Source organism: Manis javanica, chromosome 4 (assembly GCF_040802235.1).
Source record: "Manis javanica isolate MJ-LG chromosome 4, MJ_LKY, whole genome shotgun sequence".
Classification (NCBI taxonomy): Eukaryota; Metazoa; Chordata; class Mammalia; order Pholidota; family Manidae; genus Manis; species Manis javanica.
In genome coordinates this window covers 182662064-182674517 of record NC_133159.1, presented here as the reverse complement: position 1 = coordinate 182674517, position 12454 = coordinate 182662064, and the positions used below count along the sequence as shown (strand labels likewise).

At 65.5% G+C, this 12454-nt stretch overlaps 2 protein-coding genes across 10 annotated transcripts in view; one reads left to right on the top strand and one right to left on the bottom strand.

Moving 5' to 3' along the window:
- The window catches only part of CSNK1D (casein kinase 1 delta), a 33508-nt gene extending 31617 nt beyond the window's left edge, over nucleotides 1-1891 (top strand). For all 4 annotated transcript variants that reach the window (XR_005055551.2, XR_005055550.2, XR_005055547.2 and 1 more), the window contains 2 exons: nucleotides 962-1114; nucleotides 1663-1891. The gene's annotated coding sequence lies outside the window, so the exon portion shown is untranslated. The remainder of the gene's footprint in view (nucleotides 1-961; nucleotides 1115-1662) is intronic.
- On the bottom strand, nucleotides 1262-11092 carry SLC16A3 (solute carrier family 16 member 3). Of its 6 annotated transcripts, none has more exons than XM_036997111.2 (6): nucleotides 10956-11073; nucleotides 5773-5918; nucleotides 4499-4746; nucleotides 3886-4029; nucleotides 2818-3576; nucleotides 1262-2175 (listed from the first exon to the last, which is right to left on the bottom strand). In XM_036997111.2, exons 3-6 carry the CDS (start codon nucleotides 4719-4721, stop codon nucleotides 1922-1924), a joined length of 1380 nt encoding a protein of 459 aa, XP_036853006.1. In that variant the 5' UTR covers nucleotides 4722-4746; nucleotides 5773-5918; nucleotides 10956-11073; the 3' UTR covers nucleotides 1262-1921. The 6 variants fall into 6 exon arrangements, with proteins under 6 accessions (XP_036853006.1, XP_036853007.1, XP_036853008.1 ...); XM_036997112.2 differs by having other exon boundaries at nucleotides 5773-5922; nucleotides 10956-11060; XM_036997113.2 differs by lacking the exon at nucleotides 5773-5918 and having other exon boundaries at nucleotides 10956-11092.
- Between the last annotated feature and the right edge of the window lie 1362 nt (nucleotides 11093-12454).

Here is a 12454-nt window from a genome sequence, read left to right as displayed (position 1 = left end):
ACAGCTGGAAGCATCTGGAACAAGACCAGGCAGACAAGACATCTGCCCACCCTCCCCCTTAGGCCCCAACACCAGCCCCCAGTCGGGTGGGGCTAATGTTGCTGCCGTGGCAGATGGAGGTCCCGGGGCCTCCTGGTGTCTCTACCACAGTGCCGGCTGAGGACCAGAGGGGCCCTGGATTCCTGAGGCCAAGGGAGGCCAGGCTTCTACCCAAACCACCCCCAGTGGGCATCTCTGATGTGTTGACCATCTTGAATTCCTCAGTTGTGTCCCCAGAGCTGGACTTCAGGGGGCCACCAGCCATCATACTGGCCGGGCCCTTTGGGTGCAGGCAGGGGATGGGGGGGCCGCCCACTTCCTGCTGCCCCTGGCTGGCAGGGATGATGTAGCTCAGGGTGAGGGGGAGGAGACACCAGTGGGGTGCTCAGCCCCTTGAGCGCTCAGCTTGCTGCAGGAAGCCCCAAGCTGGGGGAGAAGGGAGTGGGTGCGCACAGCCCCACTGGCCCTGATGGGCAGGGGGTGTGCCCTCGAGGGAGGTGTGTGGACAGGCTGCCCTCTGCCTCTTCCCTCTTCCCCCTTCCCCTTGGGCCCAGGTAGGTAGGCAGTTGCAGTGACCCTAGTTGGGCCATCTCTTTGAGACCATAACAGGCAGGGGGTGCCGGTCTCAGCTTTGCCCAGGGGCTCTGCCTGGCCCACCTTGCACATGTGGTCAGCAGATACAAGGCTCCACCTTGCCCCTCAACTGTTGGCACTGCCTCTAGTCTGAGCTTGGCAGAGGGGATGGGAAGGCCATTATGGGAATCAGGTGAGGCCCAGGGCCACAGAAGTGCAGGTGGGCTGCAGGCAGGTGCCCAGGTGTGCAGAGCTGCAAGGCAGGTGGAAGCAGGAGGGCGGTGTCCCTCAGGGGGCAGTGTCTCTGGGTGGGCCCGAGACATGAGCTCTCGCTTGCTTTTCATTGCAGAGGAGCAGGGACGTGGCATCTCTCCGGCTGCACGCGGCCCGCCAGGGCACTCGCTGCCGTCCCCAGCGCCCACGACGCACCACCTGCTGAGGCGGCCCCAGCAGCCTCTGACCAGCTCCCAGCCACACAGGTCGCCACTGGCCACAAGAGCAGGTGGGTGTGAGATACAGGGGCGAGGCCGAGTGGGGCTGGATGAGGAGGATGGGGTCAGGTGCCTGGCCAGCACTGACCGCTAGGGCAGCTGTCAGCCAACCGAGGGCAGAAAATATGGAAGGCAGGAATCTCACTTAGAACACACGCTAAGGAGAAGTCACATGCATGTCTTGGTTTAAGTGCACACACCTCATAGGGGTTTCCCAGTGAGGGCCACATCCTTGCCAGCCACCAGGCCCCCGCGTGGATGCTCCAAGCCGCCTGGGGCCGGCACAGCAGGGTCCAGAACAGCAGCGCTTAGTTGGCTTGGCTGACAAAGACCAGAACCACTTGTGAATTACCCAGGTCGCTGAGAGATTTGGGGCCGATGATCAGACCACCCAGTACACAGACTCACTCCTGCAGCTCTGGGAAGGCCTTCCTAGAGGGCTGCTCCCACACTGCGAGGTCGGGAGCTCCGTCCCTTAGACACTCGGGGGGCCAGAGGGAGGGCTCGTCACATCCGTTCCCCAGCTGTCCCTCCAATTAAAGTTGCATTGTCTCTGAAGTGTGGATTTCTAGGTCCTTGAGCCCAGTGGTGGGCACCAGGCCACTCCAGGTCAGCAAGCTGGGTCCTCCCAGCTTGGTTTCATCACAGATCTGCTTTGGAATGACACGGTTCCTACCCCACCACCTCCCCCGAAAAATACTGATGAGGTGACGATGCGCTGCCGCGGCTGAGCAATGGCCCCACCCAGCTAGTCCTGTTGGTGAAATGAATAAAAAGCGTTGACAGTGTCTGTTGTTCGCTGCCCACGCGGCCCCCACTCAGACACTGGTCTCTGGGGTGTGCGTGACCTCCCCGTTTTTCTCAGGCTCTGCCTTCAGAAAGTGCTCCACCTCCCGTGAGTCCACCCTCACGTCCACAGGGGGCTTGTGGCGCTGCTCCTCCGGGGCTGCCTCAGGCCTCTTCTTGATGCAGAAGAGGTTGCCCAGCGCCAGTACGAGGGAGGAGGCCAGCACCTCGGCCCCGGCCAGGAGGAACACGTACTGGTAGACGTGCGTTGTGTCCAGGAGCTTGCCTGCAAAGAGGACAGTGTCTGCTCAAGGCTCCACTCACCCCTTCATCTTGGCATTGGGGACCGGTGGTCACCAGTCTGGAGCCTCGTGGGTACAGGCAGGTCTCACAGGGTGGAGGGTTGCTGGAGGCCTGGAGGGAGCCGGCCCCACCGTCTGCCTCCTTGGAGGGCCCCCACCAGCGGCCCTCACAGGAACTGCCTGGGCCCCTCTGAAGGAGCTAGAGGCCTGAGGCGTGTGCTGCTCTCGGGGTTGCTGGGTGGGGAACAACAGGGCCAGCTGGGGAGACCCACACTCAGGGAGAGGCCCAGCCTGGACCTCGGCAAGGCTGCCCCCAGGGCCATGTCGTCTCAGATCCCACTCCGGGATCTCTCCGGCCACCACAAAGACTGGACGGAACAAAAGCCGATCCTTGCCTCAGCTGTGCCCCCACAGTATGGGGGACACCGGAGAGGAGGAGGGCCAGGCTTGTCCTCCCAGGCCACCACCGCACCCGTCATCTGGGAGTGCACCTGCGGCCCCCTCCCATGTGGGCCAGGCCTGTCCCCTAGAGGCAGCACAGCGCGTCGACCTTCTGGCTGAGCTGGAGTGTGTGGGTCGGGGTGGGGGTCCTCTCCCTAGGGCGGGCAGGGGTGCCCGGCACTCACCTCCCGATGGGGGCCCAATGAGCACGGCTATGGCCTCCAGCAGCAGCACGAGACCGATGGCGCTGGAAAATTTCTGGGTGCCCACGATGGCCATGAGCACCTCGAACTGCAGGGCGCCCACCATGCCATAGGAGATGCCAAAGAAGATGCAGAAGACCACCAGGCCGCCATAGTCACTGGCCGTGGAGCCGGTGAGGTCGGTGAAGCCGTTGAAGAACATGGCAAAGCTGAAGAGGTACACGGAATAGGGCCGCACCTTCTCGAGCCCAGTGACGAAGCCGGCAGTGGGCCTGGCGAAGATGTCGATGAAGCCCAGGATGGTGAGCAGGAAGGCAGCCTGGGTGTCGGGCACGCCCAGGTCCTTGGCATAGCTCACCACAAACACGGGTGGCACGAAGAGCCCCAGCACCATGATGGAGGCGGCCACAGCGTAGATGATGAAGCCGCGGTCCCTGAAGACGCTCAGGTCCAGCAGCCGCCTGGATGGCCGCTGAGGTCCAGGCCCTGAGCCTGGCCGGGGCGCCTCCAGGGGCCTCATGAGTGCGGCGCACACGCAGCAGTTGAGCAGCAGGCCGCCGAGGATGAGGAAGCCACCCCGCCAGCCGAAGTGGTCCTGCAGCAGCTGCCCCAGCGGGGACAGGGCACACAGGAACACAGGGCTGCCAGCAGCCGCCAGCCCATTGGCTATGGGGCGCCGCTTGCTGAAGTAGCCGTTGAGCATGATGAGTGAGGGCTGGAAGCTCAGTGCCAGACCCAAGCCTGGAAGGGGGACGGCAGTGAGGTGCAGGCCCACTGGCCCCGGCCCCATGCCGCTTCCCCAGCACAGGCTTGGCCTCAGTGGGTCTGCCTGTGAGTCCAGTGGGTGTCGCCGTGAGGGGGCCCGGTGTGTGTACGGAGTCAGTCACCAACTGACATGCCCAGGAGAGACAGAACGAAGGACAGGCTGGCGCCCTGGTGGGAGGACACCACACTGCGCCCCAGGGGCCCCACCTGGGCATGCTGCCCCATTCTTTACCACCCAGAGCAAACACGCCCAGGCCACCCCACCCGTGGCTGGGACCCGCTCACCGGTGATGACCCCAGTGGTAAGGTAGAGCTGGATGATGCTTCCACAGAAGGACGCAGCTACCATGCCCAAGGACGCCAAGAGGCCGCCCGCAAGCATGACGGGCCGGCAGCCAAAGCGATTCACGCACACGCTGCAAAGCGGGCCTGCGGGGGTCAGAGGAGGAAGTGGGGTGCAAGGGCCAGTCTCTCCTGTGCCTGCTGGGACCCTGCCTGGGGCAGCATCCCTCCCCAAAGCCCCTGCTCCACCCCCCGACACCAGGAGAGCAGAGGGTACCAGGTGCTGCAGCTCAGGTCCCACTTGCCCATGCTGAGCAAAGCACCATGGCCAGTGGAAGCCCCCCACTCGCCCAGCCGTGCCAGCAGTCTCTCCTGGGTGGTCTGTGTAGGCCTCCAGAACCGAGCAGCTGTAAAGACGCCCCCGGGGCTGCAGCCCATGCCCGTGTGGCCCTCGGGGACCTGCTGCTTCCTTGCAGGAGCGCCTGCTCTGGAGGGCTTCCCCCCAGGGCCCCTGGGGCCCCCAACCCCAGGCCTTCCTGCCTGTGTGAGGCTCGTCGCCAGAATGGAACTGGGTGAACCCCCAGGGGCGGCCGCCCCAGGCATGGCGGCCCCTCACCTGTCCCATACAACATGGCCAGCAGGATGGAGGAGATCCACGCTGTGTCACTGTAGCCGATCCCAAACTCGCGCATGAGCTCCTTGAAGAAGACGCTGACCGCCTTGGGGAAGGCGTAGGAGAAGCCCGTGATGACGAAGCAGCCCAAGAGGACGGCCCAGCCCCAGCCCCCGTCGGGAGCCTTGACGCCCGTTGGGCCCTCGTCGACCGCAGCTCCTCCCATGGCCAGGAGGTCTTGTTCTGCGTCCCTGAGGAGGAGGAAGCTGGGCTGACCTGGCAGCGGGTCACAGCCCCGCAGTGCAGGGACAGACACACCTGAGGGCCGGCGCCCGGGCCAGGCACCGCTTCCCCAGGCAGGAGGCTGGCTCTGGGCCGGTGCCTTGTTCCCTGAGCACCCGCCCTCCAAGCAGGCCTGGCCTGCTCCCACACAGCTGGCTTAAAGGGCAGTGGCTTTTTTGGGCTCAGCCAGGTCTCGGGTTACCCCTTGAGGCAAGCAGACCCCAGCTGGGCCCCGTCCTCCCGCCTGACCCCGTGCCGGGAAGCGGCCTACTACTGCCGGTGAGGTTCTGGCAGCCAGCACCTGCCACCCCCGGGGCCTCGTCTGTGGGTGGTGTCCCTTGAGGCCTGAATCTGGATGCGACCAGCCTTGCCCTCCCACCCCCAGGGGAGCAGGGCCCCCAGGACCACACTGCAGCTCCAAGGGAGAGCCTGGAGAGGAAGGAAGGCTGTGCTGCCAGGGGGCTTGGGGCGCTGGGCAGCGCAGGGCCACCCAGGAGGCAGATGGGCATCACTCGTGGCCCTCTGGTCCTTCCCTGCCCCATTGCCCCTGCCCACCCGCTCACTGCCAGTGCCGACTGCCCCCACGCAGTGATCAACCACAGGAGGCAGCTGTTCTAGGGGAGAGACTGGGCCTGGGGCAGGCGCAGAGCCCAGGTAAGAAGGCACCTGTCGGCTGCTGGGGTTCTGACCCCTCAGGTGGGGAAGCATGGGCAGGGGTGGGGCTCCTGTCATCCCCTGGAGCAAACTCTTCCGGCCCCAGGCTGCTTAGGCAAGGAGGGTCCGACTGGCTGTACCTGCCTCAGCCCACACCCCTTCCTGTTCTTAAGCCTCAGAAACTTAGCTTGTTGGGAGGTACACTTGCTTGGAATGCTGGGGCCCGGCTTCTGGCTGAAGGTCCTGCCCTCCGTCCATCATCCCTGCCCCTCCAGTTGACCTGGTACCAGAAATCCCCTCATCCTAAGGAGCAGCCTGGGGGCCTTGTCCCTCCACCTCACCAAACAAGCTGTTTCAAGGAGGGTCAGCCTCGTTGCAGGCGTGGGGACAGGAGGCCAGTTCCAAGACTACGGCTACTTCAGTCCTTCCTGCGCTGCTGCCCTCCGAAGCCTGGCCCTCTCCTCACTGGCCAGGTGCCGTCAGCCAGCTGTCTGGGAGGAAGGAGCCCTGGTGTGTGGCGTTTGCCGACTGTGTGGTGTCAACATTCCCCTGCGCCGATGCCCAGGAACTTCTAAGTGGGAGGCCAGAGCCAGCAGCACCTGACAGTGCCCCTCCATCACCCGCTCGCCTGCCCACAAGAGTCCCCATGTGTCCTGGCTGCACCTCCTGCCCCTTGCTCTCCAGTCCTCTTGACTGGCACAGCCTTGGGTGGCCCACTTCCGTACCTAAGGCAGACCCAGAACCTGGGAATGACTGGAGTGAGGCCGGGGGCCTCTGCCTGGACAGTGGGCACAGGTTTGGTGTGGCTCTGTCCCAGGCCCTCCAGAGCCTTGCCTCTGACCATGAAGCCCCAGGCCTGGGCCTGGACAAAAGGGCGAATCATGCCGAATCCAGAACACTAGGTGGGGGCGGCAAGCAGCAGAGAGCCCTTGTCCCAGTGGCATTAAACTTCCAGGTCTAATGTAAAGGAAAATGTACATTTTAGGAAGGCACTGTGATGTAGTAATACTATTTAAGGCAGAAAGCATGGGAACCCCACACTCAGGACAAAGGGCAGCAGCCGGTGTGGCCCTGAGGTGCCCGGGAGGTCGCGGCTGCTTTGGGCTGTGGGCTGATGGATGTGTATTGCACTTCTTAAAATAAGTCAAGTGGTCCCTGAGGCAAAGGAGAGGAGCATGTCTGGAACCAACAACTAGAAATAGGCCAACTCTATATACCTCAGGTCACAAAACAGGGCCTTTCCCTGACATTTGCCTGGTGCTCGTTGGGGTCACAGGCAACCCAGCCTTTGAGGCCCTCCTGCCTGCTGGCAGTCTGTGGGACATGGGGAGTCCCCTGAACAGCACCCACCAGGGTGAGCAGAGGGCAGGTGCCGAGGTCAGGAGGATGTGGTGTGTTCCAGGGCCTGCGTGGGCCAAGTGGCTACCCCAGGAGGCTCACGTTGGAGGGGCAAAACTTTGTGCCTGAACCGAGGCCCAGCACGGTCATCTCTCCCAGCAAACTCCCCTGCCTGGGGTGCCAGGCACATGGAAACGGCCCTGCCCCATTCCCACACTAGGGTCCTCAAAGTGAGGTTTCTCAGCAAGGTTTCAGCTGGACAACGGGTGGTGGCTCTAGGTTGGGCAAAGGGATTTCAGCAGGGTCATGTCTGTATGGGGCAGGGGGAGAGAAGGGGGCCAAGATTCCCAAGAGCAAGAAGGCCTTACCACCCAGTCCACCTCTGGAGCCCAAGGCAGCGGAGGCACAAGCTGGCTGAGGTTCCAGGCACAGCCCTGGTGCTGCCCACTCTAGACCTGGGGCGGGAGGAGCGGCCCCCTCAGGGGGCTGGGCCCTCACAGCAGTGCAGACGGAGGTGGTGCTAGCACATCCGTGGGTGTGCACTGGCCGGCTGGCCTTTGGTGACATTTACTCTCCCAGGGAAGCATGCAAACCACGTCCCCAGCCCAGAAATAACCCGCCCTCTGGGCTCCAGAAAGCTGATCCCCAAGGTGGGGTGTGCCCACTTCTAGGCCAGACAAGGCTCCGAGCTAGAAGCTGAGCAGAGGATTGCCCAAGGAGAAGTGAGCATGAGGCCCCTGGGAGTGACCTGATCAGCAGACCACACATCTGAGGGTCCATTGCGGCCTCCTGAAGCAGCCACTCCTGCCAGCTTCTCCCTCGGGTCAAGAATGCCAGCCTCCAAGCCCCCCAGCACTCAGCCTGGTGGCCTGCCACATTCTCCTCACCCTCCCCAGCGCGGCCTTGTTTGCCCAAACTCCCCGGCTTTGGGTTCCATCCCGGTGCCAACAATACCCAGTGCACCCCTGCACATCACCCCCTGGAGACCTCTCACACCCCCATGTCCTGTTGGCCTCTCCCACCGCTGGGGGCCCCTCCCACCACTCCGCTCCAGCCCACAGGCCTGCCGCTACACCAGTGCAGCCCGGCATGCTCCCCTTACAAGGGCCGCAGTACCGCAGTCCCCTCACCCACCATGGGCCTCCAGGACAAGGCACATCCCTAAGCTCAGTGTGGTGGCCGCTGGCCCCAGACCCTGCAGCCCATCCCAAGTGCTCAGAAAGTGTGCATTCTAGTGGAGGTGGCAGGGTCTCTAATTGGGTTCCCAGACCTTGGGGACCAGCTCCAGGCAGGTGGGGTAGGAAAGGAACAATTACATTCCTTGCAGGACTCATCCATGCCAGGAGGCCTGTGAGACATACCTGAGCACCAAGGGAGCCCCTTGTGGCTAGTTCCCGGCTTCTTGAGCCCCAAGTCCCCTGAAGCCTGTGGGGGTGGCTGTGGGCAGGGGGGTGCTGGTCCCTTGGGAGAAGGGAGGGCCTCAGAGTCCCATCTTGCTTCCCCTACTGCCCCAGTGGTGCAAACAGGTAACCCGTCAGACCCAGGATGCCCTTGCCCTGCCCCCTTCCCAGGCCTGGTGCGGGATCCCCCCACCTCCGCACTGCCCCCACCTGTGTGCAGGGCTGTGACTGCAGATTCTCTGGGGAGGTAGGAGGTGGGTGCTGGGCAAGGGTCCACCCCCAGTATGATCCCCTGAACCCTGGCTGCTAGGCCTGGCCTAGGTCCTCCACCCCATCCCCAACCGACCACGCAGCCCCCCCACTGCATGCCTGGTACCCTGGCAGCTCCCAGGCGGGCTTGCCTTGTTGCAAAGGCCGGTAATCCCAGCCTCGTCGGCCAGCTGGGAAGTGCCCCGGGCCCCCTCCTCTGAACCGCTGCCCCTTCCAACACCATCCCCGTTGTGGTAAGGAGGCCACAGCAGGTGGCCCCGGGGACGTTTCGGGGCTTACTCTGTTGGGAGCCCCCTCCTCTTGAGGCAATGGAAGTCAGAGCAGGCCAGAAGCCGCGCCTGCCCCAGGCTCGGACCCTGCCCAGCCTGGGAGTGCTTGGCCTGCAGGGCACGTGGACACCTGGCCCCACTGCTCACCTCCCTGAAAGCCGCGCACCCTAAAGCCAGTGCCCTGAGGCCAAAGCCGCGGCGAGCTCCTCCCGCTAACCCCGGGGCTCCGTTCTCCCACCACCTCCCCGCCGGGCTGGGCGGGTACCACCAGGGTGGCGACTCGGGATTGGAAGGGGCGGGAGCTCTGCCCGGCCGCTCGCGGGCCGCGGGACGTGGGGGACGTGACCGCGCCATGGGAGGAGCCGCGCCGTATTGCCTGGAGTACGCGCCCTTCCTGGTCCTACCGTATTGGCTGGTGCGCGGGGCGCCCGGGGTCAGCGAGCGGCTGCGCACTGAAGGGGACCCCTTGGTTCCCCCAGCGCAGCGCGGCTCGGCCCGATTTGTTGAAAACTCCGAGGCTCCGGCCCTGGCTTCCCCACACCACCCATTTCACAGATGTGGGCGAGGCCGGGAGGTCTGCCCTCGCCCAGGCACCGCCCTGAGGAGCCCCAGTGCCCGGTGCGCCCCAGGCCCGATCCGCAGGCGCCTCCGACGGGCGGGTGGATAGCTCTGCTGCGTGTCTCCACCCGTCACTTCCCAGACGGAACGGCCCAGCCTCCTCACCTCAAGGGGCAGCACTGGCCCTTCCCCTCCACACCAGCCAGGTCACTGCAGGGACCCGCCCTGGAGCGAGTCATGCCTAGCACAGGGGGCATCACTGGCTTGTGCGTGGGATCCCACAGACCCCCCCACACACACACACACTTCCTGGCCGCTGACCGGGGGAGCACAAACCCCCCTCCTTGTGGCCCCTCCAAACTGAGATGTCCAGCTAGAGTCAGTGAGAGCCATTGCCTCCGGGCTCTCAAGCCTTGCCCAAGGTCACACCGGGTCATTACAGAGCCTGCTTTGGGGCCAGGCCTCCCAGTGCCCACTCCAGGCTGTGTGCACATCACAGACTGCTGGGCAGGAAGTCCCCACACCTGCCGAGGCCCTGCCACGGTGCCCTCAGAGCCCCTCTGGGGGGAGACCTCCCATCACAGGGGCCACTGCCTGCTCCATGGGGCCCAGTCCAGCCTCCACGACACACCTGGCTTCTGTCCCTGTCCCTCTCAGCACCCACCTGACCCCAGCAGACCTTTGGGCCTTCAGAATGAGGCAGGAGACCCCTGGGACCCACTTGCACACAAAGCACCCACCCCTGCTCTTGGTTTTGGACAAGCCCCCGTGGCTGGGGTTTCATGGGTGAGGGTCCAGTTGCCACGTGCTGTCCCTCGGAAACTCAGCCTCTCATGATCACCGCAGGGTGACTCGGTCAGCCCAGGCAGCTCTGAAGGAGTAGTTCAGGGCCTCTTGGATGAGAAGCACACTATCCCTTACCCAGACTCCAGGCGACCCGGTGGCCAAGACACCCCTGAACGCACAGGCTTGCCAGCCACTAAGCTGGCCCAGCATCCAGGCAGGGGCACTGTGAACCGACTTTTCAGATACAAACGCTGAGGCGCCTGGGGCCCCGCTTGGTTTTCGCACAGGTAGGGACCTGGGAGGGCAGTGGGGCGACCTTAGTTCAGCCTGATTCTGGAAGGGGCCCCCGCCTCTCCGCCCTGGGTCCAGGCTGGAAGCCGGCGCCGCAGGGCGGGTGTGGGTTGGTGAGTGTTCGGGGTGGCGGCCAGAAGGGGCAGGTGCTGAAGAAGAGGGCCGCCCGTGGGCGCCCCCTCCGCGCCTCGGCCGCCGGGAGCGCACGTGCTCCCCACTCCTTCGAGGAGGGGGCCCGGGCAGGTGGCAGCCCCACCAAATATAGCCCGCGCGCCCCGGCAGCTATTTATACCGGGACCCGCCTCGGCTGCTGGGCAGCCGCCTCCTGGCCCGAGCCCAGACCCCGAGGGGCGCTCGACTGAGGGGCGCCCAGGTGTGGCCGGGGAGGCGAGGTCCCCGGGCGCGGAGGGGTCCCCGGGGGGGGGGACCCCTTGGTGTAGGGCGCTGCGGGGCGTGAGGCTCGTCCGTGCGGGGCGCCCCGCATCGAGAGAAGGGGCGAGGGGCGAACGCGCGGGCCCGGGCGCCGCCCCCACGCCGGGCGCTCACTCGGCTCCCGGGTGGCCCCGAGGGTCCCAGGCACCCGCCCGCGCCCAGCACCCGGGCCGCGCCTACCTGCCGCCGCTCAGCCGCCGCGCGCCTCTGCCCGTCTCGCTGCCGGGCGCCGCGCCGGGGGCGCCTCCGGGCTCCAGCCGCTCGCGCGGCACGTCCCTCGCACGTCACCGCCGCCTGGCGCCGCCCCTGCCCGCCCCGCCCGGACCCGCCCCGCCCGCCCCCCGAGCTCCCGACGGCGCGGCCCCCGAGCTCCCTCCGGGCCCACGGGGACCGCGCGCCGCGCGCCCTCGAGCGCGCCCCGTGGCCTCGCCTTCCCCGTGGCTTAGCGCTCAACGCCCCTCCGCTTTCCTCCCGGGGCCGCTCGCCTCCATCCGCCCCAGCTCGGTGGGGGCGCGGCCAGGTCCCTCGTCCTTACAGGAGTGACACCCTCGCCCCCACGCCCGGGTCGGGCTCGCTGGTATAGACACGTGCACGCCACGCAGCGAGGTGTCCGCAGACTCCGTGGGGCTCCCGGCTCAGCTCTGGGGCGTGCAGGCCGCCCTCCCCAGGCCCCGCGGGTCTGCGCCCCCATCCAACCTCCACTTCCTCCCGGGAGCGGACGGCCGGGGAGCGGGGAGCGGCGCCCCGCACCGCCCGGGCGATATTGGGCAAGGCCGTCATCCTCTCTGAGCTTCCGTTTCCGCATGCGACTCTGCGCCCCGCGGAGCCAGATAAAGCCTGTGCCCCCGGCCTGCACGGCTCTCCCCCCCTCAGGCGCTCAGAACCCGGTCGTGGGGGCGGGAGGCCTGGCCCCGGGGGCGTCCCCAATCTCCATACCCTGCGGATACTTGCCCGTGGGGCGGCAGATCCAGGTGGAAAGAACTAAGGTCCCAGGAGGTGCCTTGGTGACTGCCACCCGGCAGGGACGCAGAAACACTCTCCACCGGACCCCAGGTTCCCTGCGTCTGCAGGAGGCCAAGGCGCTGGGCGCTGCGGACTGTCATAAAGATCCCATATCACCCAGGAAAGAGGCAGCATGAGCACCCGTGAAGGATCAGGCCCTCCCGAGGCCTTTGGGGTGGCTCGGGCCATGGCACAGTAAGGAGCCCCGGGCAGATGGCAGCGCCAGCTGCTTGACCCAGAGTCCGCTGTCGCACAGCCCTCTGACAGTGAGCCCAGCAAGGCCTTCTGCTTTTGTCTGCACGTTTCACTGGTGTCTGTCGGATGAGCCCTGGCACTCCTGGAATGCCAGGAGCCCTACGACCCTCACTCCGAAATGCTAAAGAAACTGCCATGTAAGGACACACACGTGAGGGAACAGGGAGCAGAGCCCAAGCCTCCAGCTCCCATCAGGCCTGGAACTGTGTTCCGAGGGCTGCCCCCACTGCCCTCCCCAACTGTCGGCAGCTCCTAGGGGCATGCCCCACCCTTCCTGGGAATGCCCTCTTGGGGAGGAGATGGGCATGGAAGAGGGGTGTCTGCCGGACCTATCACCGGCCCCACGTCTGATCACCCTTTCCCCAGGCACCCAGGCCAAGGATGGGAGCCAGGCTCTGCCTCTATCTCCAGAAATGAGCCTG

Coding starts and splice junctions, on each gene's coding strand:
- SLC16A3 (XM_036997113.2), bottom strand. CDS start 4,721: ATGGGAGGAGCTGCGGTCGACGAGGGCCCAACGGGCGTCAAGGCTCCC. Junction 3,577..3,885: donor TACCACTGGGGTCATCACCG/GTGAGCGGGTCC, acceptor TCCCCCTTCCAG/GCTTGGGTCTGGCACTGAGC. Junction 2,176..2,817: donor CATTGGGCCCCCATCGGGAG/GTGAGTGCCGGG, acceptor TCCTCTTTGCAG/GCAAGCTCCTGGACACAACG.